This window comes from Poecilia latipinna, unplaced genomic scaffold, assembly GCF_001443285.1.
Source record: "Poecilia latipinna isolate Pla-1442-1.1 unplaced genomic scaffold, P_latipinna-1.0 Scaffold1186, whole genome shotgun sequence".
NCBI lineage: Eukaryota > Metazoa > Chordata > Actinopteri > Cyprinodontiformes > Poeciliidae > Poecilia > Poecilia latipinna.
The window spans coordinates 147,737-171,490 of record NW_015113802.1 but is presented as its reverse complement, the minus strand read 5'-3'; the positions used below and the strand labels follow the sequence as shown (position 1 = coordinate 171,490).

The following is a 23,754-nucleotide window of genomic DNA, read 5'->3' as shown; positions in this document are numbered from 1 at the left end:
TCATAGAAAAGGAACTCGTGAAAATAATTGCAGTACATCATTGCATTTGTTTGAGACATATGTTGTACAAAGTAAATTTATAAACAGATTTCATGTTTCTACACTAGCGTAACTCATGTTTGAGGTGTTACCTTAAAATACATCCCCAGGTGTGCCTCCATGTAACTCAGACTAACTGATCGAAAGCTTATATAGCTTTGAAATAATGCTATTCCTGCATTTAGTGAATTGTAAATAAACAAGTAGTATTCCTGGTAGAACTGCAAATATTTGGTTTTATTTAATGGAGAGAATTAAAATAGTCTTTTTATACATTGTATGTATAACAGGTTAGAAAAGGTATACTACAGTTTGCAATAAAACTTTAATACAATAAATCAACATTTCATACACATTAATATTCATTCACTATTAGGAATACTTGCTTGCTTTTGTATGCACAAAATGAAGAGTTTTGAACTATTCCCCCGACCTACACTGACGCACACTGACCGATAGAGGGCGCAGGAGGATAATTTGCTATTTTGACGTAATTTCTAACCGAAGAAGAAGAACTGGTGGGAAATTTGACATTGCGGGAAAGTTTGCTAACACAGCAAAGAAGCTAGAGTTTTAAACTTGGACATGGACCGCTACGTTTTGGTTCTATCCTTTAGCCAAGGTGATGACCACTTGACTGGCGATCATAAGTGTAAGTCTTAGTTTCTTACAGACTTATACACTTCTATAAAGTCAGAGCTGTTGAACCTTGTTTAGTTAACCAGGTGTTTATGCATTTCATCAACCAACGTCTGTAGGTTTTCATTAACACTGTGACGCAGAAAATCTGTGGTTGGATTTCAACTGATTATCATGTTTGGTCCAGTATTTTATGATTGTGAAGTAGTTTCAAGGTGTAGTAGTGTAAATTAAGACGTGAATCGTCGATCTGTGATAATAGTAATAAATCCAGCTATTTAAAACAAAGTGTAAGAAGTTTTTTTTACAAGTCACTTATCTAGCTGCTTTTTTATATGACATTTCTGTTACAAGAAGAGTAGTGATGGGAAGGAATGTGCTCTTCAACTTGAACTTTTTAATTAAGAAGTAAACAAAAAAAAAAATCTTTAGTCTAGTGAAACATTGTTTTTCTGCATCTAAATATCAGAAATGTGTTTTTACTTTAGCTAAGTTTACAATACACGACACAATATTTTAATAATTAATAATTTGCTCTGTGCTACTAAGATAAGTATATTTATTTAAGCAGGACTGTGTCAAATAAACCAACATTATAGTTTTAAGAACTTGACGGCGTTTTGTGACTGTTTCTAGGTCTGGAGCCATTAAATGATATCTATAAAAGACTCTTGGAGATTTCAGCTCAGGAGTCAGCAAAAGGGATTTCTGAGTTTCCAGGTAAAACAACTGATAAATGTGACTGAGATTACTTTACACATGTACTGTGTTTACACCACAATCTCTCTTGTTTCCTCAGCTTGTTCCCTTAGTGGCAGCCCAGCTACTGCACGGTGGTACTTTGCTGTACAGGTGTGCCGAGGAGCGACACAAGTGAGAAAATCAGAACAGTCAAAAACAATTTTGGTGATATTTTTCAAATTACCATTCTGGTGTTTAACTAGGGAATGAATCACAAAGTTAATGCACGTTTATTTTGTGATTTAGATGTTTGACTCAAGCTTTCAAAGATGAGTTTCATCTTTAAATCTCTAACCCATTTTTTTAGTTTTGCAGCTCTGATTGGGAAGAGTTGGGAACAAACCATCAGAGAACAGACTCTGAGGAAGAGAGCCTTACTACCCCCGAAGAATGTCTGACCTCTCTTAGTAACCAGGAGGCAGCAGATGACCTGCCACCTCTGGCAGAGTAAGGGCTGATTTTGTTTTTTGTACTTGTACCTTCTCCTTGAGTTTACATTTAGAACTCAGTCATAAAACAAATCTGTGTATTAAACTTGTACCTATGATTATATCATTGCCCTAACTTTTACCCTAGACAAAATGATCTTAAGGTAAATTTTGTGTATTTTTCAAAAAATATAAAAGAGCACAGTAAGTATAAAGTAATTTATCCTTGTCGAGCAGGCTGTTAGAAGAGGCTGCAGACGGACTTCATCAGCTGACGGATAAGCTGCCTCCTCCAGGTAATTCAGAACGCAGCAGTCCTCCTCCCTGTGTTTTTGATTTTTCTTTTTTCACGCTATTGTTTAGAGTTTCTATATCATTACAATATGTATGTATGCATATGCGTACATACACATGCATATGTGTATGTATGCACACATATGCATATGTGCATGCACACATGCATGTATATATATATATATATATATATATATATATATATATATATATATATATATATATATATATCTAAAAGCTGCCAATCACGAGGAATCTAAACCTCCCTCTTCAAGTTGTAGTCATACAGCCGTTGTTATAGTAATTAGGCTCAAACATTTGGACTTGAAAGAGGTTTGAAAAATTGCAGTTTCTTTTGAAGTAATGCGGGTGCTCCTCTGGTCTATCGTGAATGTAAAACTGAGCTAAAATGCTAAGCTATCAGTTTACTGGTCTGTCTATGCTCTGATCTCCACCTATGGATATTGATATGACTAAAAATAAGAACAAGATCCAAGATTCATGCCACCAAGAATGGCTACCTTGGTTTTCAGGGCTAGGGTCTGCTTCAGTCTGTGGGTTTTTTTTTATTTTACAGTTATTATATTACTTTGTAATAAAAGTTATTACAGAGTTCTGAAAAGAAGACACATCTTTTTGACTGTCATTTAACTCTTTCTTAGGAAAAGCCTTGCTGGATGTTCTGCTGCTGGCCTCAGCTGAGCCGTCCCCTTCAGCTAAAGACCTGCTGCCTCTGCTGGGAGCCCTGAAACACATGGCCTGCTGGCAGGCTGCAAAGATCAACATTGTCACACAGAACATTAGTGGGTGAGAAGGCAGCAATTACACAAAACATAAGATTATTCATTCTAAGTGACAAAGACATTAGACCAGTACAGAATGTGCAAATTTATGTCTACAAAAATGTTGATTTACAAATCGGTTTCTTGCAAATAAATTGTGTCTCAGATTCACCACTAGGGGGAGTTAGATGAGTAAAAATGAGCAAGCTTAGTCAATTGTTACATCTAAAGTATGTTCAGTATATGTATAAATATGAGCTCGTTGACAAAATGCCAATTCAAACCTTCAAAAAAACAACCTGAATCAGGTTTTGAGATATAAAACTCAACTTAATGAGGAAGCTTTGCTTCCTTTCTTCCAGGTGGGAAAAGGTAGCATCCTCTCTGAGTGCACAACTACTGGAGCCTGCTAAACTGTTCAACTGCATCAACTACAGGGAACTGTGGAGAGGAGGCCTGGTTATCAGAGAAAAGAAGGTGAGGACTGGGATTTTTCTATCCAGTTTGTCAGAAAACAACCATGTATTTTTGGGAGGAATATGTAGAGATGACTGAAATTAATGATTTAAAGAAGAAACAGAACTTAAGAGAAAACCTGACCTCCTGGTTCATTTTTAAATAGTCTCAAAAGAAAACAGTTGTTTCTATATAATTGTCACTTCTTTTTGTCTGTTTTCAACTTTTAATGACTGTTGACTAACTACTAATACTTCATAATCATTTCATTTAGAGGTCTTCCAAAAATAAATCAGCAATAGTGAAATAATATGGATGCAAACACATACACAGTGCATAACAAAACCTTTTCCTCCCATAGAAGAATATTAATAACGTTAAACAGTAAAGAAATGTCTTTGTAAATAATGTATCTCATGTTTTTCTTGTTTTTGGGATTTAAGGGAACTTTACTGTGTTTTGGCCAAAACAACATAACTATGATGAACAGTAGAGTGGGTGGTAGACATTCAGACCTCTGGTGGTGGTACCCAAAAGGGACGTCTCATGAAAGAAGAGGAAGAGGGGGGTTCTTTTGGATGATGTTTGCACATCTCGGCAATTTTATGTTGGTAGTTTTTCACACACAGGAATATATGGACTCTTTGAAAAACATGTGCACCAAAAAGCACACTAAAGAGAACAAGAAACAACAAATCCATAAGTTATTTTCATAAGCCTGAAGAAAATACAAGCTCAAAGATTTCTTGGTCTTAGTTTACTAGAAAATGTCATCTTTTGTTGTAAACTATGCTCAATGTGAGTGTGGTTTTAACGGTCCAGGCATCGGGAAGTCATGAGTAATTGAGTAATTAATTATAGACTGCAAGGATTGGTTGGGCGGTTTTTGCATTGGTTCTAACAGAGAAGAGAATCTACACTATGGTAAAAGATTTTTTCAAATGTTTCTTCTCTTTTGTCACACCTAAAAGTTTCAGTTTTTAAAATAAATTTTAACTTCAGCAAGAAGCTATTTAACGTAATCGAAAATGCAACACAGATGGATATTTCTGCTAATATTTGTATGAGATTGAATTTATTTTAAATGTGGAATTTGTAAGAAATTTGCACTGTAAACATATAGGTTGTTACGTCTAGTCTTAATTAAATTGCGTCTCTCTCTATATGAATTCCAGTTTCTAGGCTTGAATTATGCCTCCATTTTTGTTGATGTATCCTTTAATATCAAATTATTCATGTCGTCAGACCAGCCTGGAGAGTAAAGTTTTACACTTTTTTGTCTCTTCCTTGGGTGGGTGGAGGGAGGGCAGTGGTCTTTTACTGCTGTTGAATGAATGGAGCAATCACTGCAGGTCATCGGTAGGTCATGGGAAATATCTTAGTGTTGCCAACTCTATGCTGGCAGCACTGACTGCCTGGCCCGGGCCAATGCAGCCTAGCAGAATTACTCACTGAGGATCACGCTAAACAAAGCTTAGGGGAACGGACATTTATGCTTCATTGAGGCACAAAATGTTTAGGAGCTGTTTTTGTCTGCAAGCTGTGTCTTTAGGACTTGTAGCTCAAGTTTTTTTTCTTTTTTTTTTTTTTTGCTCTTTGTTTTTTATTTTTAATCTACTGTATAAAAAATTTACAGCATAAATGAAATGTTTTTTTAGCAGAAGAGATAAAGCATATAGCCACCAACTGCCTGGAGCATTTAACCAGCCTCAAATGCTGTGTGAATTTTTTACAACAGCAGACATGCAACCAAACTCTGTGTCAAGAGGATTGCACCTGTCCCCTCCAGGTTCACTTGCACACTAAAATGTTTGTATATCAAAACATTTTTCGTGTTTATGGTAAAACCCCTAATCTACATGCTTTAAGAACTAGGGGTTTGCTGATTGCAGGTTAACTAATAGACACATTTTTTTTGTCTGAAATGTCGCTAAATAAAGCAAGAAAGTCGTCAAGTTGGCAATGGGGGTTGGTGACTATTGTTGACTGCAGACATGACCTGGTGGGCCGGTCTATCAGTCAAACCTCTCTAAGGGGACAGCAGGGGACAATGGTTGATTTTTTTTTTTTATGGCTTTCCTGAGGTTGATGAGATCAGAGGATAAGAGCTGTTTCACAATCTGCCGATCACCAATCTTCCAAAATTAAGGAAATTGGTGTCGATGAATCAATGCACCCCTATTAAGAACTATGTAACTTTCAAGTGTTTGAAGATTAAGTAAAAATTACATTTTCTTATTATTTCAAAGTCTACACTGGCATCATGACTGTTTCCTTATTAACTCACTGATCTATGAGGTTGCAGGCGCTGGAGTATTCATTTCTCCTGTGGTATTTTGTCTGAACTTCATTCGGACAACATACCGAATGGTGTTTCTCTGAAATTTACTGTCATGTAGCTTGATTTTTTATTTTTATTTTTTAAAGCATTGCTCTGTTATTGTAAGAGGACTTTTTAGTTTCTGAAGGCCATAGCACAACCTTCTGAGAGAAGAGAGCTCAAGGTTTCTTTTAACACCTCCAACAGCCTCGTGATAGTTACATAATAAGTCACAGATCTGAAATGCTTGGCAGTGTTCTTGGTCCTTGGAGTTAAATAATGGTCCTCACTTGTTAAATTTTAAACAAAGAAATGTGCACTGTGTATAATGAAACTCTGAACTTTTTTTTTTTTTTTTTTTTAAGTTTACTCAGTCCAATTTTCCTTAAAGGATTTTTTAATGCACTTGAGGACTCTTGAGTTTCATGAACCAGGATTTGATGGGAAAATGTGACAAGTGAATCCGCCACTGATTCATGGTACGCAATTCATCTACAAAATGGCAAGGATCACATTTTGACTCTACTGTTGATAGGGAATATTTACAGCCATAAAGACTTTGAGAAGTCAGGGACTGGGTAAATAAACATCTGAGAGTGATCTGGAGCGCCTGGCACTCTGATGTTCTTTTACCCCAGCTTGTTGTGGGGAATGGGTCTCTGTGGAAAGGGCTTGTTTACTATCGAAACCTTAAGAAATTATGAAATATGTGCCTTGGAGGCTGAAGGGTCACCTTTTGAGTCTTTAGTGTCCACTCAGATTGTCTTTCAAAAATGTCCATGAACTAGTGTCAGTCAGTGTAACATCGCTGATGGTTACCAGGATTTTGGACAGTATTGTAATATCAGCAGTACCGCTCACTTGTCAGGGTTTAAATTGCTATATATGATTCATCCATATCCCATGGTGCTGGTTACTCCATTGCATGCAGGAGAGGATTTTTTTTTTTTTTTGCCTCTGCTGAGGCAAGCATCCTGCTTCTCCTTCACTGGAGTGACCTTTTCTGAGTCGCTGCCTTCAGAAGTAAGTGGGCTCCAGCTGCCACTTGCTAAAAGGTACACAGTTGGAGAGAGAGGAGAACACAGAAGAAGTCTCTAAAGAAAGCTCATTTCAAAAGGAACAACACTGCCTCAGTGCCTTGTGCTGCAGCTCGTGTTTCTGTATGAACCGGTGTTGGTATCTGTAACAAACTGCCATGTGGTAGTTGCATAACATGGCTTTTTTTTTTCCCAGCAAATGCTGCGTAGCAAGCACTTGCTAAAAAAGACAATTTAGAGGAAAGTCAGTAACAATAAAGGATTGCGTTCATGTGGTTTGTGTAGAACAGCAATTAATTACTAGCGGCCGCTGTGCTTGCTAAGAGAGCTTGTTAGTGATTTAATATTTTCTTCCTTCCCGTGTGTGTTTGCCTCAGTATGCATCAGAACTTCGCTTTGATGGCTTTTCCCTGCGCTCTCCTGCGCGTCGGATATCAGACTCGGTTCTCTTCCAGGCTCCCACCACGGATCACAAAGTAAACTCTGAGGCAAGTCTCTCAAAACCAATTTTTTCTGTCCCTGACCTTTTTAACACTGATGATTTTTTTATTTTTTATTTTTATTTTTTTTTTGCTTTAGATTAAAAATGCATTAAGTCCTGAACTTACTTTGAGCTTTGTTTTCGTGAATACATTTTAATACCATGGAGTCTTTGTTGTTGCTTCTGTCCTTGTGTGTTAATCTGAAGCCTGGGGAAGGTTTTGGCTAAATGGAGGAGCAGAGCGATTGAATTCTTGTTCTGTCTGTTCCTAGGAACCCCATTTGGCCTCGTCTTACCTCCCAGGTGTTTAGTAGAATGGAGACTATGCACTCTTCTCTCCTAATGGTTTCTGATGGCTGCAAGGAGATGAGGTCAAAATGGTCACTTTCTTGCTGGCCTTTAATCGCATCGCGGAACCTGTAACATTCAGGCAATTGAAGCAAATCGATTTTATCAAACAAAAAAAAAAAAAAAAGTGCTGACCTCATTTCTTCCTCATGACCATTCAGCTAGAAAATTACATTTTTATTATATACATTCAGTTCTGTTGTTCATGGGGTCTGAAGAGGGAACTTTTTCTTCATCACCTTTGTTCACTCTGTCAGGTTTTCTGCTTTTGACATTTTTTCCGACCTGTATTTTTGTTTTGAATATTAAAAGCGAGTAAATAATAATTTTCTTGCATTTAAAATGTTAATTTAAGTGATTATGGTGATTTCTCATGGTTGAAACACTGAGGCTGAATCCAGCTAGTATTATTTATTTATGAAAAAGAAAAAAAAAACATCATTGTGCTGCACTTGCCATAATATTCTAACAGTTACCAAATATTGACAGAGTTACCTTTGCCATAGATAAATGCCAGATCCGTGCAATGTCCAGTCCTAACGTGAAAAGCAGTTGTTTGTGGTAGTTGTTAGAAAGCAGAGAAATACATAAACATTTTTGCTTCTCATTAAAGTTCAACACTTATCCACGTTTCAATTTGCCACGGCAGCAGCCACCGTTTTAGACATGAACTGTGTCTGCAGAGACTTGGTCAAACTCATTAAGCAGAACCATTACTGCTGTAGTTTATGACCGTTATGTTCCCAATGTTTGTCTGTGGACAATATGCACTCATAAAGAGCTTTGTTTGCACAGTTTGCTTTTGTATCACAATGTGTTTTGCAACAATTGCATTACTATGCCTGGTACAGTGCAGTAATGGCCTTACTATAAAGATTACTCTGTTTAATTGTTGGTACTTATTAAACGGGACTTTTCCCAAGGAACTCAAAAGTAATGTTTGGCTTTTTTTTAATGGGCATTGCAAGGTGATCTTTCTGTTTTATTAATTAGACCATCAATAACTAAACATTACTTCTGTGTGAGTGTTATTTAGGGAAATTTTGCAAGTATTAATTTGTACATGCCTGTTTATTTTGTTGGTTCCCTGTTGCGATAGCATGTCTGTGTGTCTCTGTCCTAATTTTTAAAATGGCTCCAAAGTTTAGATGTGTCTCGGCGTTTGTTGTGTGTGCAGCTTATTTACTTGTCCACAGGGAGTAAAACAGAAAGCATATGTCTGTGATCTCATCAGACTCCTGTACAGAGAAACAGATGGCAAAGATTGTTTTGGCATGAAAACAAAAATAAAAGAGCGATGACAACAATCATACCTCAGCACCACTGGGAAAATGACTTTTAAAATAACCTGCACACAAGCACTCGCATACAGGTTTGCTAGCTGTGCTGGGGGAAGAAGTGTTTTTGCTTCCATTTTCTATAACTGAGCTCATGATGATTTGTCCTGTGGACCCGCCTCCTGCTGGAGGTTCAGGGTGGATTGAGGCACAGCTGAAGGTACGAGGCCTTGGCAAGTTGAATTGGACTGAATTGAATGCACATACCTTGCCACTGCTCTGCGTACTATCTGCTGTGGTTTTATTTATCTGATATTTTAGATGTGGATACTTTATTTTTAAAACACTTTCTTGTATGTGGATTTTTTTCTTTACATATTTTGCTCTCACTCATCCTCTATCTGCTTTGGTTCTGCAGGTCTTCCATTATTATGCTCCAGTTTTAGACCTGGTTCAGGTGGTTGATCTGTCAGAACTGCCCACCTTTCTGATGTCCAACACTCACTTTGAGTTGTATCCTTCCTAATGCATCTGCCTATGTGCACGTGTGTGTTTAAGAATAAAAGGAAAATTGATAATATTTAATTTCCCCATGCAATTTCACACATCAAGACTAAAAAAATACTATGCTCTCCTAATGAGGCAAAAAGATAAAAGTAATCAGAGCCAAATACAATAATTACTTAATTATAATACACTGTGGTAGTCATTTAAAAAAATAAGCTTGAACTGAAACACATTAAAAAAAAAGAAAAAAAATTTTTTCATCCGTGTTGTGCTTTGGGATAGTTGCAATTAAAAAAATACAACAGGGTTATTGAAGAACAAGTCAAATGCTATTCATATTAAATGCCTCTTGTTAAAATAAATCACAGTTACATCTGAGTAGGTCTGTTTTCTGTTGCCTGTATTTTGCGTTGTTCCTTTACGACAAATAAAAAGAGGCCTTTCTGGGAAGTCGGTGAGAGCTAAGCTTCTCTTGGACCAGCTGAGCACTCTCCGTGGAAAGGTACTCATCTGTGCTGTTTACATCTTTTCAAATATTTTAATATTCAACCTTGTAACTTAATTAAATCCAGTCAAGTCTTTCACAAACCTTTTGTGAATAGCAGGATTAAATCGAGGAGACACGTTTTTCATGCTATTTAAAGGACTGAGGCTTTTTGGGCGATCTCATGTTTATTTGGTCTTTCTCCCAGGTTGGAGCTTTGTTCAGCCTATCCTGTACGATTACACCCATCACCCAGCCTCCAGCCAGTCAGCTAAGCTCCCAGCGCTGGAAAGAGTGTTTATCCCGCACACCAAAGTCCTTTCTTGGTATGATTTTGCATTTTTAAGCTGTGAAATAAATTACTTGCAGCCCCTGAGATGTGGCCTGTCAACTTCTGAAATCAACTGCATCTGCACTGAATTATTGAGGTACTTTGTTAGGAATGAAGCCTGCGAGGGTGATATAAAGAATTATTATGGAAAATAAAACAAAAACGCTGGGCACATCGAAAAAACAGAGAAAGGCATGAAATAAATGATTACCTTCACCTTGAGTACATTTACATTCATACAGTAAATTGAACATGGATGATGTATTTTGTGTGCTTAGATCCTCAAATAAAGTGATTTATTATTAAGAGTACAAAAGTTGAAATGACCTATTCAAGAACTGAAAACGAGCTCCTCCAAAGCAGGCATTGCTGTGTGAAACAAACTGAACCAAGAAGAAAAATGAAACATTTCTGTTGTTGTTTTTTTTTTATCTATACTTTGACTCTCTATATATCATCTTGTCCTGCAGTGCCCGATGTTGAGGTGAAAGGTGAAAGTGCAGTCTACTTCCTGCTGGTCCAGGGAGCGGACGATGTCGGCTCTGGTACCTGCAGGGTCAGGTTGATCCATTCACACAGTCAGCTTAACGGAGCTGCTGCCATGGCAACCCTCTCCAGCTTGCTAAGGGAGAAGCCTATTTCATCAGGTATTTTATATGATAAGACTGTCGTGTTTTTGTGTCAGGAATATTTACTGAAATCTTGACCTTTGTATCTGTTTTTATTTCATGCACTGAGACTTTGTGCCCAGGAAACAAACTGTGTCCTGGTGGGTTAGATTGGCTGTGCAGACGGGTCTAATAACCTATTTTGTAAATGCACCTTATTTGTTTCAGAGCGGTTGTAAATCATTTGAATTCATTAGTTGAGCAGATGGTTTGTTGGTCAAGTCTTTGAATGAGTCTTGACCAAGTCTCATTCAAATGAAAATGTGTTTCATTTTAATCCTTGATTCCACTAAGACCTTCCCCGCATATTTCTCATTCATCCATTCACATCCACCACTTGAACAGTTGTACAGAAGCTACTCTCTAAATGCAGCACATTATGTTCTCACTCAGCACCCTTCTATAAAAACTAAGTTGAGATGCACCAGTCGAATATCTTGTGGCTGAATAATGAAATTTTTTTCTGTTTTACAGATTAAAAATCATTGCTGTCTTAACAATGAAAGGTTTATTGCAAAAAAAATTCTCAAAAAGCCCCCAAAATAACAAAAAAAACCCTTTGTTCAGAGCAGGAAGAAGCCGTTTTTTTTTTTTTTCTTTTTGTTTTTGTTTTTTTTATCATTCACCAAACATGAAATATCTTGCAACAGTGCTATAAATTGATGTAATAACTCCTTTGTCTCTCTTTGAATTTTTAACTATTAATCTGGCTGGTCTAAAGTGTCGTTATGATCTCTACCTGTTGTTATTGTACTTTTTGTTTATTGCTGTATTATAATTACAGTACATATATCTTTTCATTGTTTTGCTATTTAATGGCTTAGGCCATTAAAATCTATGGTTTTCCCTTAATAGGCTTCCAGAGGATTAAGTGAACAAATCAAGCATGTCCCAGTTTTACAAGCTCATTTAAACTTATTTTACCGTCTCAATGTTTTGATATTTCAGGATATATATTTCTTTCTATTACTTGAAATGTTGCTTTTGTTGTAACTATACGGGAGCATTAAGGAGCCTTTTTGTCATGATGGATCATAATTATCATGATTCTGTGTGAGAGAGACCAGTCTGTGTCAAACAGCCCTGCAGTTAAACAGGATTTTAATTTTATTTCAAATTAAAGTCAACATGTTTACCGAGTGAGAAATTAGCTACCTTTAGCATTTCCTGTAAACAAAAACATATTGCATGATTCAGAGAATAAAGATTACGGTGATGGTGAAAATATATGGCCAGTCTACTTGCTGAGTCATGCAATTAGAAGAAGGGTTTAATAGCTGTAATAAAAATAAAGATTTTGCCACTGATTATTGAGAAAAACCAATAAATATGTTTTCTTCACTTACCCGGAACTTCAAATCTTCTTTATAGATGTCAGCCTCTCTACTTCTTGGTTGAATAAAATTAATTTTAAATTTGAATCTGACTATCAGCATCTTCTGATTCTAAAAAAAAAAAAAAAAAAAAGAAACATTTAAAATTGAGCCATCAATTTCCTGTACTGAAGAGTTGCCCTGTCCTCATATATAATGAGTATTTTATCAATGTTTGCAGATGAATAAATATCAGGTAGTCATTTGTTTTAATGCGTTGTTGTTCCAAACTCCTAACCTTTATTAAAGTGGAAGCGCCATGGTTGCAGAAGGTGGCGGTTGTGCTCACCCTCTTGCCTATATTGCAGTAAACTGAACTCTAATACTGTTGGACTCCACAGATTCACTTTATTAAACCCACATGTCCCCATTTTTCTGTCTCCTTTCTCCTCCTCTTGTCTCTCAAAGCACAAGTTAGTCGTGCTTGTCTGTTATTATTTTTGTCATTTTGACAGTATAATATTAAAAAGGGGTAAATAAGAATTATTCAGTGAGAATTTGTGGGAGTGAGAAGTAGAAGAGTGACGCTTACGAGAAATGGAGTTGTTGTGGATGGATGGCTGAGTTTGGCTATAAGTATCTAGAGAAGTGGACATGTAAGAAAGTCCTTTGGCTGAAAGTTTCTCATCTTTCTCTTTGGCTTTACATGAGATTTCAGCCCTGCTGTGAGGTGTCCTCTAGTGAGTTGGTGCTGTTGCTAACATTTTATGCAACCTTGAAGACACTGTCTTTTGTAGTTAAAAAGCTTTAAAATGCAAAGTGAAGCCACAGAAGGTGCCCTTTATATTAAAGAAGTATTTTGTTGTTTGGATAAGCTGACTCTTAAGTCACTTCAGTCACCGCTCCATTTTTCCAATGACTTGTGGCCGATTTACCATTTACAGGTTCAGCTTTCCTGGTATCTGTTAATATCTGCTATATATTTTTTTATCCATTTGACATAATGACCCCAAACGGCGTATAATTTGGCCTCTTTGTTCCCACATTAAAACTCAAATGTAAAAGTTAAACCAACCACCTGGAGTGCAACGTGGCTAAGCACTGAAATGGCCAGAACAACAGGCTCCATAGGAATTTAAATTACATTTTTAGTGTCCAATTGCTTCTGGGCTCAATTATTTTAAAACATCTCCCTGATTTTGAAAGTAGAACCAGTGCAATCACAAGTTTGAAGTGTGACATTGACCTCCAAATTCATCAGACTTAAATCCAATCAAATGAGTATCTTGGACCAATCCACAGAGGCCAGACCTCGAAACGTGAAAGATCTGCCACTAAAATCCTGTCAGACGGAATATCACACCTTCAGGTGGAGCCTTAAGTTACTACTGAGCAGGGGTCATAATGCTACGCCTAATTTATCCTTAATTCTTGTCTGTATGGCATTAAACATTTCCTCATCTGACAAGATTGTGTTTTTTCAGTATCAGGTCAACTCGTCCAACACAAATGAAATACACCTTTACATACTGTCGAAGACATAAATCCAGACATCTAACAAAATATAATCCGCCTTTTTAATTATGTTAACAATGAAAAGAGTAATCTGTAGTTGCATCTGTTATTTCATCCCTTTTTCTTTAATTTCCTCTCTTTTGATCAGGAGAGGCCGACAGCAACTTCCTCCATCCTTTGTTGTGTTTCCAAGGAGATTCTCTACTGAGGAGGGAAAGAAAGGTGGCCCAGGTTCAGGTGCTGGTTCTCAAAGAATATCTTAGTAAGTGAAACAGAAGATGATAAATTAAGAAGGAAAAACTGAAAATGTGTTTTATGCAGTTACGATTACAAGACATCGTGATCGTTGGGTGGTATTTTGTGTAAAACTGTTGTATAAAATTTTAAAACAGCCCTGAGCAGAGTGTAACTTTCTGAGAGATTACTACACTTTTATTTCTTTAGACATGGCATCAAACAGTAAAATAGCATGTGGGCCAGCTGCAGAAGTTCAGCAGTTTCCTGGGAAGTTCTTTTGATTATTGTGAAGTGTGTGAGTTAAGTGTGCTCCCAATGATTGATGAGCCCTTTTGTGCTCTTGGGCGTGTCTCTGCAGCGTGTGTGTGGTCACTGTACCAGCTGAGGCTTGTGTGTTTCTAGAGCTTCATTTATCATTCTCGTTATGTTTCACCAGCTCTCTGTTAACCGTGAAACTTCAAAAATCGCAAAACAGCCTACGTTGTGGACTGTGCAACTTAATAGAACCAAATAGATTGTTTGATTAAAATACAGTCCAAACCTTACTGTTTTTAAAGACCTTCCTCTTTAATGTGGTTGTATTGGTCAGATTTTTTTTTTCTTTTTATGCTTTAGCAAGCTTATACCAGGTGATTACGTTTTCTTCGACAAAACTTTTATTAATAGAATTGAAATGATTTTTCTAGCCTGATAGGAACAAAGGCTATGTCACACTGTGTGAGAGAAGGGTTTTACTTTTATGCTACAACAAAGAAGGAGATTATATTAGGAGTGCACCCACTGCAGTTTTCTGCCCATTGACTGATTTGTGATTGGCCTTTTAAAAAGCCTGAGCTACCGATTCCAATTTTGGCGGATACATTGTTTTTGTCTGAAAAGTCACTAAATGTAATTCCAAAGTCCCTAAATTAGCAACAGTGGGGGGATTGCTGATTTTCAGACCTTTGCGGACGTAGATAAGATTGTTTTCACAAGTAAGTATCGGCCGATCACCAAATATTTTGGAAATCAGGGCCAGTTTATTTGTGCATCCATAGATTATTACTATGTGGATATCATAAACCATTTTTAGAATGTTATATTATCTGTGATCATAATTAGCATTACCAGAGAAGGTAGACCCTGATCTTTTTTTTTTTTTTTTTTGTCAGATTTCCACACGTCTACCAATATTTCCTAATTTAACTTGTACTGTAGAAGTTAGTTTGAAAGGACAAAACGGATCAACTATTCTGTAACGCATTCAACCTTTCTGAACTCTCATTTTTTGAAAGTAAGAGCCTGAATGCATTTTTACTTTTTATGATTGAATTTTTAAACAGTTCACTGCTATTGAAAATGACTAACTTTACCTTCTTCGTCCAGTAACTATTTTCACACCAAACACTGTGACTGTTAGTGCGACATATTATTAGCTCTCTCAGCTTTGATGTCTTCACTAGCCAGAAGTTGGTAGCAACCATTTTCAGGTGGCTGCTTGTCATGAACACAATCTAACATGTTGCCAAAACAAAATCCTGCCTCTGTTTATTTGTAACCAGGGCAGAAAGGAGAAACGTCAGCTTCGTGTTCGGTGCCCGTCAATGACTTGAAGGCCTTATTGAATCTTGCCAGGGAGCAGTACCTCAAGATGTTTGACTCCATTCTTCCAACCGCTGAAAAATGTCTGACAAATGAGCAGCCTGCAGAACGTACAGGTATGAAGCAAGAAAATCCCACAAACAAGGCAGCTCAGCATTTTGCTTTGACACAGAATTCAAACCTGCACATATTTTCTCTCTCTCTCTCTTTTTATCTCGCTGTGTTTTAAATGCTGTTTTTCATTTTGTCTGATTGCCTTCAACAGTTTTTCCAGTTTAACAAAGAAATGTTTTATGATAACATTCAATGAAAGCTATTCTTCTCCGAATAAGATTTATCGCCTTCTTTCGAATTCAGTTTCTTCAGTTTGCTTTTTTCCACTAGAAAACAGAAAGTTCAACCCACTGCTTGCTAGAAAAAGATGCATTACTTGTGGCTGCTCATTGTTTAGCACATCAGTCTTCACAACATGTAGCCTCATTGGGTGACCATTTCAGAAAGCAGTAGCTTATGATTTGCAAATGAACCGTATTGAAAGGAATTAAAGCTAAATGTGTGTGGCGAAGGTAGCAGCAGTTCTAACTTTAGGGCTTGTAGACCCAGATGTCAAGCAGCTTTCATGTCATAAATGCTTTAATATCAGTTGGAAATGAGTTTTCACTTTATTGTCCATCATTATTTTCATAGTTTAATCATCTTTGCTTGGAGGTTGAGGCTTTAGCTCAGCATGTGCAGTAACATTAATAGAAATTGTCGCAGCTGAGCAGTTACTTGATTTATTACCTCCCATAAAGTGCGCATTATTGTGTATTGTATATTCTGTATTTTGTGCCACTTGCATAAATACAGTGCTCCCGAACATTACACAAAAGTAGCACTAGCAAAAAAAAAAAAAAAAAAAAAAATAGGAAATTCGTTGATGAGCTGCTGACAGCATGTCTACGGGGCAACTCTGTTTATTTACCTGTAAATCCCTTTTCACCTCCGTTCAAAGGAGGTGTGGGTTGATAAACTTTTAGGGCAAAGCGTCATCTCTTCACGCAGAAAACACTTTTCTCCCTCAGGCCATCGCTGTGCATGCGATGTTCATTCCAGCCGTTTTGTCAGCAGCGTCGACTGCCTGTCCCGTTTACCGTTAGCTATGCTCCTCTTGTCCAAACGCAAGGAAATGTGCAGAGTTGGTAATATTTAGCTCGTGTTCATTCCTTCAGACTCCCATTCTGCCAGAAGCTCTGTGTGTTGACATGTATCAGGGGAAAGTTCAGATAACTCTTGTAATCCATCACGCAGCTCTTACAGTTGCTTACATTATGCAGCTTACGGCACCGTAGCTCTGTCTGCTTATCATGCACCAGCTTTTGCTCCTTAAAACTGCTTTCATGATCTGTGGGTTTCTCTTCACCTCTAATATACACTGCTCAAAAAAATAAAGGGAACACTCAAATAACACATCCTAGATCTGAATGAATGAAATATTCTCATTGAATACTTTGTTCTGTACAAAGTTGAATGTGCTGACAACAAAATCACACAAAAATCATCAATGGAAATCAAATTTATTAACCAATGGAGGCCTGGATTTGGAGCCACACACAAAATTAAAGTGAAATGTTCCCTTTATTTTTTTGAGCAGTATATAATGCCACATGCCTGCATGATGTCTTGCTGATTCTTTATGACAGCAGGACTTTTGTTCCTTGTAAGGAGCTGTGAATTTTTTTTCCCCCTGCATATGCATCTAAAAAAATGATAGATATTCCTCGCTTCTCCTCTCTCTAGTCATGCGCTTCTGTTCGCTCGAACGTTTGGGGTGAGAGCAGAATGACTTACCAAGAGAACACCTGAGGTTTTGGTTTATGGAGGTTAAAATGAAGCCAAGCGCGGAGCCGCGGCATACAGTTTATCATAGTGGAACAGTAAACTTTTTTACTGAGGTTATATATGATAGATGGAATCAAAATAACCAATTATTGTAAAGCTAAAAGAAAGTTATATAAGGTTTCCCAGGGTATTTGAATCATGTGTGTGGTGTCCATTTATATTTTGACCTTTCCATTGTCTTCAGAAATCATCTGTTCTCTGTAAATTCATCTGTTCTGGAAAGGCCTCAGAGGTTTATTAGAGAACATTAGAGCTTCAAGAAGACTAAGAAACACAGCAGACAAGTGTGGAGAAGTTTGAAGCAGAGTTAGCTTACGAGATAACACACCGAAAGCTCTGGACGTCCAGTGGAGGCAGATCGAAGGAAAAGCTTTTAAAGGCTGCAAACAATTGAAGCTCGGGTTGGAAGACGAGCCAAAACCTAAGACTTGTTTTGTCTAGTTTTTAAATCCAGCTCTAAACTGTATTATTTTTATTCCAGAGTTACAGACTGTCTCCCAACAACCATCTGATTGGCCTGAGAGAACCGTCCTTCACAATATAGAAAACCTGCAGAGAAAACGGCAGAGGAAGAGGTGAGCAAGGTTTTCCCAGTCGGTTTCCTCCAGAGCCGGCTTTTAATTCTTAGAATAAAGGTATTCATCATTCTTATATTTGTATGTCTCTTAGGCTTGGTCTGCTGGGCCCCGGCTCCACTGAAAGCCTCCTGGGCCCTAAAGACAGCCAGAGGGGCTCATCTGCTTTACTAGATGCCAAAGAACTTCTGAAGCACTTCACATCTGATGGCTTGCCCACAGGGGAGTTACAACCGCTGGCTATAAGCAGAGGGTAGGTTCTAGGGGTTCTGTTTGTGATGGGTTTTTTTCCCCCTGACTTGGTGCAAAGCATCTCTAAGTTGAACACCAAGAGTGAAGCTTTAACATCAGCTGTCTGAGATATTCATATGGAAAAAGATTTTTTTTGTTTGTTTTTACATTTGAGAAAATTTATTTTGTGTTTTTGAAGACTGTTCTCACATAATTACCACCCACTTGGTGTTTATTCAGGTCCTGGGACAAAGAAAAGAACAGAACTTATTATTTTCTTTCAATTCCACAAGGGTAGCAGAGAAAACGTTTCCCAGTCAACAGGTTCACCCACTTGACTGCTGAAGGTAGTTGGTAGTACAGGATTAAAATGGATTGAATACAAATGTTTGCCACGCTACTCACAGGGTCTTTAGCGAGTTTTGGTGGGCAGAGCGTCATCATTATTTGTGAATATTGAATTTAATCAAAATATTATGAAGGTCTTTTGATTTTCTGCCTACTCTTGTGTCTCTCTCGCTCTATGTCTGCTGCTCCCTCTCTTCTCTTTCCCAACAGTAATAACATGTTCCAGTTGTCACCAGACCTCTCTCCCAGGACAATCAGCAGGATGCCCTTCAGCGTCGCCTCTTCAGCTCATTACCATGGCATAGAGTCAGTTTCTATAAAGCCCTCATTGCTCTTTCATGACAGCAACTTCTAAAGGATTAAACGTGATGAGGCTCCGATTTAGACCAGGCTGTCTCTGTTTGCATAGATTCTGTCTGGATAAGCAGCGATCCCTGGACAGAGACCAGGCTTTTGTGCGCCTCCAGTCCCGTCTGATTCGCTACGAGACCCAGACGACCTGCTCCAAGGAGCCCTTTGCTCTCCCCTTTGCCCTCAGCCCCGCCCCCTCACCTGCTGTCATGTCAGAACCAGGAAGTGTTCCCGATGGAGAGACCCTGCAGAACAACGAAGTACTGCAGCTGAAACGCAGGTCCTGGGACACTGACGTAGCTGGAGGTTATCCTCGCAAAAGGTTTGATGCTTTATGTTCCTCTTGTGAGGAATGCGAGTTGATTTAGTAAAACTAAGGAGAAGTACATCATCATTTAAGGTTTGTTCCTCTCTGTGTTCATCAAGGCTGGTGAAGTCGGAGAGCAGCGACTCGCTGTGTTCGCAGAGCAGCGGCAGCAGCGGCACACATCCCGCCATCAGGTCTCTACGGCAACAAGCAAGCAGATCCCAGTCCGCCTCCTCCTGTACGAACCTCTCCTCAGCAACAAGACGCCCGTCAGGTAGGACAAGAACATTTGGAGCGGAAAAGAGTTGAAAGAAACGAGGGACCCCGCTGTGTCACAACTCTTCTCTTAAATTTGTTTTGCTGTTTCAGAGTGGAAGTAGCTTTTATGCCTTCACGTTAACGCTTCCATTCTAACTCTGCAGGCTTAGCGACTCTGCCATGTCCAGAGAGGCCGAAACCCCAGCAGCAGAAGGTCGTTCAGGGACAAGCAGAGGACAAACCGTCCAAAGAGTCTCGCTCCCAGAAACACAACAGGGTGAGTGATGCATGCCGCGCTATGCTGGTTAGTTTGCCTTTGTGCAACATGGCAGCGTTCCTTTACCAACATTTGTCTTAATCCTTAATTTGGAAGTTATACTGATTTTCTTTTTGTTGTCAACACTTTATACTTTACAAAATCACTTCTGATTTCATTCAGGATCTTTATCCAGCTGTGTCCAAGTTAATTCATTAGCTTCTCGGGTGAAGTTGTGCTTCCCCTTATTCTACATTGTTTAATGTACAAGTAGCAACAAAGCTGCCCCACAGCATGATGCTCCCACCACTATGTTTGACAACTGGTACAATTTTCTTAGCTTTGAAAGCTTGACCTTCAGTACTCCAAGCACACTTCGTACAGGACTGGTTCTTACTCCATGTAGATTTAAAACCTATTTCACTGTGCAGAAGGACACCAGTGTTCCAGTGTTTTCCATTTTTCAGATTTGAGCCTTGCTCTTCGTTGCCAGATTATTCATCCTAATTAGTTTCTTTTAATCTCAGGGAGACTATTTGTGTTCCATGTTTGAAACATGGTTGTTCCTGTGTTTCAAAGCCCAGGCAGTCCAAGGAGACTAACTACTTTATATGAGCTTCACAAATTCAATTATGCTAGGCTATAAAAAGCTTGAAATTTCTCTTCATCCTTCTAATGGACATTTATTCATAGGGGTGTATGCATCAATGTGTATTTTTCTATGTGTAGATTAAAATAAATCCTCAGTAAATTTCTACCTTTTCTTGTTTTTAAAAATTGTTGAATGCAGTTTAACTATTGACCCTTGTAGAAAGAAAATGTTATATATATTTTTAATGTGCCAATCATGCCTTTGATAATTATATATAAACTGTAGAAAAAGGACAAACATCTCAGAGCGATATCTTTACTTTCACAAGTGTTTTCTACCAAAGTAGCGGGGAAAATTATTGGCCACACTGAAACAGAGAGACACTTCTTTTCTCTCAAAGCAAACATAATATTTTTTAACAAAAAGAAAAATACAATGCCAGTCTGCCATTTAATAGAAAAAAAATCTATATACTGACAAATGTCCTTTGTGACGAAAACATCTCAAAAGTAAAAGGGAAAAAAAAAACCTGGTGTGTTTATACAACTTTTGGATTGATGCTCATTAAAACTCTCAATTACTGCTTTTCATTTTTCTCTCATTGTTGTCAAAACAACAGATGCTCACTATGAAAGATGGGCTTTTATACGTTCTTCTAAATACTGCTCACATCTATATATTTATTCACGCCATGTGAATCTTTTAAATTATTGAACTGTATTAGATGACATAAGTAATGCATACTGTTCCTTTATGAACTTTTAAACAGCTGATGCTTGCTGCCATGCAGAAGCTGAGCCTGCAGCTTGATATCTTGAATTTTTTTATTGTTTCTATCTTGAGTCTTTCAACGTTAAAATCTCCACAGTATTTCCATGATTCCTTTTTTTTTTTTTTTTTTTACAAACTCTGTAAACAGCTGAATATTCCACCCCCACCCAACCACCACCAGTTCTAGTGGCAGATGGATACACAATCAAACCCACCGTCTGTCTGTCTGCTACAGATGAGAGCCATGCAATGGCTCCAGCAAAAATAAATATTTTATATTCTGCACTATTCACATTGACTGTGTGGGTTGCATTGTAATGCTGCGGCTTATTCACTTTTTAAAGAAAAAAACTTTACTATCACCTACTCCCTGCCTCCACAGCCACACACAGAGTTTCGCCCCTCATCCATGGGATTCACACTCAGAAATCCACACAGGACTCGGTGTGGAGTCACAGGCCCAACATTCGGCGCGCGCTCCGCCTCCCGACCTTCACTCGTTTTGATTTCCGATTACTATGCAAACTCGCTTAACGTCCGAACCCGAGTGAAGAGGAGAACAGTTGGCTCTATTCAGAAACAATGATCGCTCTCTTTATTCAGGACAGAGATTAAACGCTGCCTTCCCACTCCTCCAGAGACTGAGAAGCACTGATGATTTCTCACAATAATTTATGGCGCTTCCTCAGAACCGTCGCTGTGACAAGATTAAAGGCGGATCCATTTATTTCAGGAATGTGTTTTTTGTTTTTTTTTCCCTGTCAGGCCACTGCCAGTGAAATATTTCCATGTTTGTACCTGCAAGCTCTCTCTGTGAATGTAGAAGGCGAGTAATTATGTAAGAACGTCAACCCCCCCCCCCTCTCCTCCCCCCAACAGTAAAGACACTTTGACTTTCACTGTTTTTAAAAGGAAAACTATGCTAAAATTAGTCTCTGTGAACTGAACCTGCATTAGGTGGTTGGGGGATAAACAGAACTACTTTTTATGTTCCCACAGATGTACTAATACAAAACTGTGTGCTCCTCCTCAGATGCTGCAGGAGATTGTAGCTAAAACGCTCAAACACCATGGGATCGCTGTCGAGCATGAGTGCTTTGAGGCCTGCAGCAAAAGACTGTTTGATATCTCCAAGTTCTATCTCAAGGTTTGTCTCATTAATGCCCTCACCTTGCCGTTGTTAACCTTTTATTTATCTTGTCTGGCTCTGTAGTTTCAATGCTCGTTTCAGATTTTTTATTTTTTATTTTTTTTTAATTAATTTTTCTTCTGTCTTTTTGCTTGCAGTTTCTTATTACCTTCTTATTAAAGTAATACAATGTTTTAAAAAAAATCAAAATATATGAAAATAAATGTTTTTTTTTGGAAATTCAAGGACCTCCCAGGTTCTTATCAGTGCATTTGTGCAAAAGAAAAAAACTCTCCCAGAGCTGGATTGCACACTCCTCAAAAATTGTGATTTGTGTGTATGTTACAGAAGAAATGAAATGTTTTTTTGTTTTTTTTTCCACATCAAAAAACGAGAGACTTTTAACCCTAAAACTGACTTTTGATGGGCTACGAAGTTGGTACGGTGAAAACTGAAGTTAGAATATGACATTCAATAAAAAAAAAAAGAAAAGAAAAATTGGAACAAATATGTTATCTAACATTTCTTTTGCAGTTTTTAAAAGGACCCAGGTGTAACAAAAGCACATTTTTCTAAAACTATCCGTCTTTGGTGGCTAACGCTGACATCTTAAGGTTTGAAAATGAAAGGATTATGTGACTACTAATGTTTATGATGACATTCCTAAAAAATTTAAATAATGTTCATCATCAAGCTGTGTGGTTTTGAAATCGCTGGCCTTTACTTTAGGCTTAGACTGAGCTAGAATAACATTACCTTCAATAAATGTTTCCTCTTTTAATATGTTTGTATCTTCCCAGGATCTGAAGACGTCTCGGGGTCTGCATGAAGAAATGAAGAAAGCAGCCAGCAGCAACGTCAAACAGGTAACGCCATCGTCCACCGGTTTGGTTTTCTTTTCACAATTCCCATCCCGCTGACTTGTTTGCTGTCTCTGTTTTGTAGGTTGTTGACTGGGTGTTGGAGAAAAGCTCAAAGAAAGGGAGGTGATCATCAATAATGAGCGCCGCAAAGACGTTTTAATTGATGTTCGCTGAGGTTTCGCCTCAGTGAGCAGCTTTTCTTACATTTCAACACAGTCGTGAAAGTGATTGATGTTTTAAACTTTTGATTGGTTTTAGATTAAGCTCATTTAATTAACTTAATCCTTTTATTTGATTTTCTTGCCTTTTTTTGCTTTCCAAAAAACTTTTCAAAGAAAACCCATTTTAAACTTGTATACTTTTGTGTTTAAACCTACTGATATACTCTCAAGCCGAAAAAAATCAAAAATAAAACAAAGCAGAGCCACCCTGCTAAGAGGCCAGCCTGGCTGGCGGTGAGGGGGATGCACATTGGTTTGTTGTTTCCTGTTGTTTTAGTCTTAAATTAACTTTGCTCCTAAACACACCAGTAATTTTGTTTGCATATATTTCTTTTTTTTTTTTTTTTCAACGCAATAAATGTATTTTATCTTTAGTGCACATTTTGTTATATTGTGGGAAAGGAGGTATGGCTGTGTGACAAAGATATTAGGGCGTGTTATATTTAAGAAGTGCATTTTCTATTATATTAAATGACCAGATCTGAAAACGTTC

At 37.9% G+C, this 23,754-nt stretch overlaps 1 protein-coding gene across 2 annotated transcripts; it reads left to right on the top strand.

Moving 5' to 3' along the window:
• The first annotated feature begins 25 nt into the window (after positions 1-25).
• Positions 26-23,754, top strand: mtbp (MDM2 binding protein). 2 transcript variants are annotated; one of them, XM_015053556.1, is made up of 23 exons: positions 26-691; positions 1,315-1,398; positions 1,478-1,551; positions 1,727-1,866; positions 2,085-2,143; positions 2,804-2,948; positions 3,286-3,400; positions 7,114-7,224; positions 9,261-9,355; positions 9,785-9,851; positions 10,042-10,159; positions 10,635-10,811; positions 13,809-13,922; positions 15,439-15,594; positions 17,841-17,934; positions 18,029-18,187; positions 18,724-18,819; positions 18,923-19,186; positions 19,291-19,445; positions 19,594-19,706; positions 22,082-22,195; positions 22,978-23,043; positions 23,123-23,754. In XM_015053556.1, exons 1-23 carry the CDS (start codon positions 625-627, stop codon positions 23,165-23,167), a joined length of 2,628 nt encoding a protein of 875 aa, XP_014909042.1. In that variant the 5' UTR covers positions 26-624; the 3' UTR covers positions 23,168-23,754. The 2 variants fall into 2 exon arrangements, with proteins under 2 accessions (XP_014909042.1, XP_014909041.1); XM_015053555.1 differs by having other exon boundaries at positions 18,721-18,819.

Bases quoted from the DNA above. Each gene is read 5' to 3' on its own strand.
- mtbp (XM_015053555.1), top strand. From the start codon at position 625: ATGGACCGCTACGTTTTGGTTCTATCCTTTAGCCAAGGTGATGACCAC. The intron at 2,949-3,285 runs GTGAGAAGGCAG...CCTTTCTTCCAG, and splicing joins GTCACACAGAACATTAGTGG to GTGGGAAAAGGTAGCATCCT. The intron at 15,595-17,840 runs GTATGAAGCAAG...TTTTTATTCCAG, and splicing joins GCAGCCTGCAGAACGTACAG to AGTTACAGACTGTCTCCCAA.